Source organism: Chaetura pelagica, unplaced genomic scaffold, assembly GCF_000747805.2.
Source record: "Chaetura pelagica isolate M959 unplaced genomic scaffold, ChaPel_1.0 scaffold516, whole genome shotgun sequence".
In the NCBI taxonomy this organism is placed as follows: domain Eukaryota; kingdom Metazoa; phylum Chordata; class Aves; order Apodiformes; family Apodidae; genus Chaetura; species Chaetura pelagica.
Window position 1 is genome coordinate 567,829 of NW_009953654.1, and position 572 is coordinate 568,400.

At 69.8% G+C, this 572-nt stretch overlaps 1 protein-coding gene across 1 annotated transcript in view; it reads left to right on the forward strand.

Annotated features, from left to right (window-relative positions):
- The first annotated feature begins 436 nt into the window (after positions 1 to 436).
- The window catches only part of LOC104391009 (caspase-13-like), a 3,240-nt gene continuing 3,104 nt past the window's right edge, over positions 437 to 572 (forward strand). Inside the window, 1 exon segment of the mRNA XM_010000220.1 lies at positions 437 to 440. Coding sequence (XP_009998522.1) covers positions 437 to 440 — 4 coding nt within the window.

Consider the following 572-nt stretch of genomic DNA (forward strand, 5'->3'; position numbering starts at 1 on the left):
TCCCCGCAGCACAGGGAATGAGGTTGGGAGGAACGCTTTCGTTTTCCCTTCGCAGAATGAGCCCTGGTAGTTCTCCCGGCAGGCGGGGACCGAGGGGCGGTGGCAGGTGAGCGTGACCAGCAGTGCTGGTGGGACCTGCCCAGGGTCACCCGAGCTCTGCCCACCGTGGGCAGCTCGAGGAGCGGGGACACCGCGCAGCAGGGCGGGCTGGGCCGGGGACGCTGTTCCTGAGTAGTTGCCGCCCTGCTTCTTGCAAAGGTGTTCCCCGGGGGTGTGGGAAGGGGGGCAGGTGGGCAATGGCAGGGGAAGCCCCGGCCTAGGCAGTGAGGGAGGGAGCAGCAGCCTGGGCGGGCAGTGGGGGCGGAGGAGAAGCCGGGGTGGCTGTGGGAGGAGGGCTCAGCAGCTTGGGGGAACACGGCAGCACCCAGGGGAGGCAATGGGTAAGAAAGAGCAGCTAGAGGGGTGACGGGGCAGGGAGCAGCCCCCTGGAGAGGTGCTGGGGAAGAGGAAGCATCCAGCCCAGGCAGTGGGGCAGCAGGAGCCGTGGCGGGGGGGCCCGCGCAAGGGGCGCG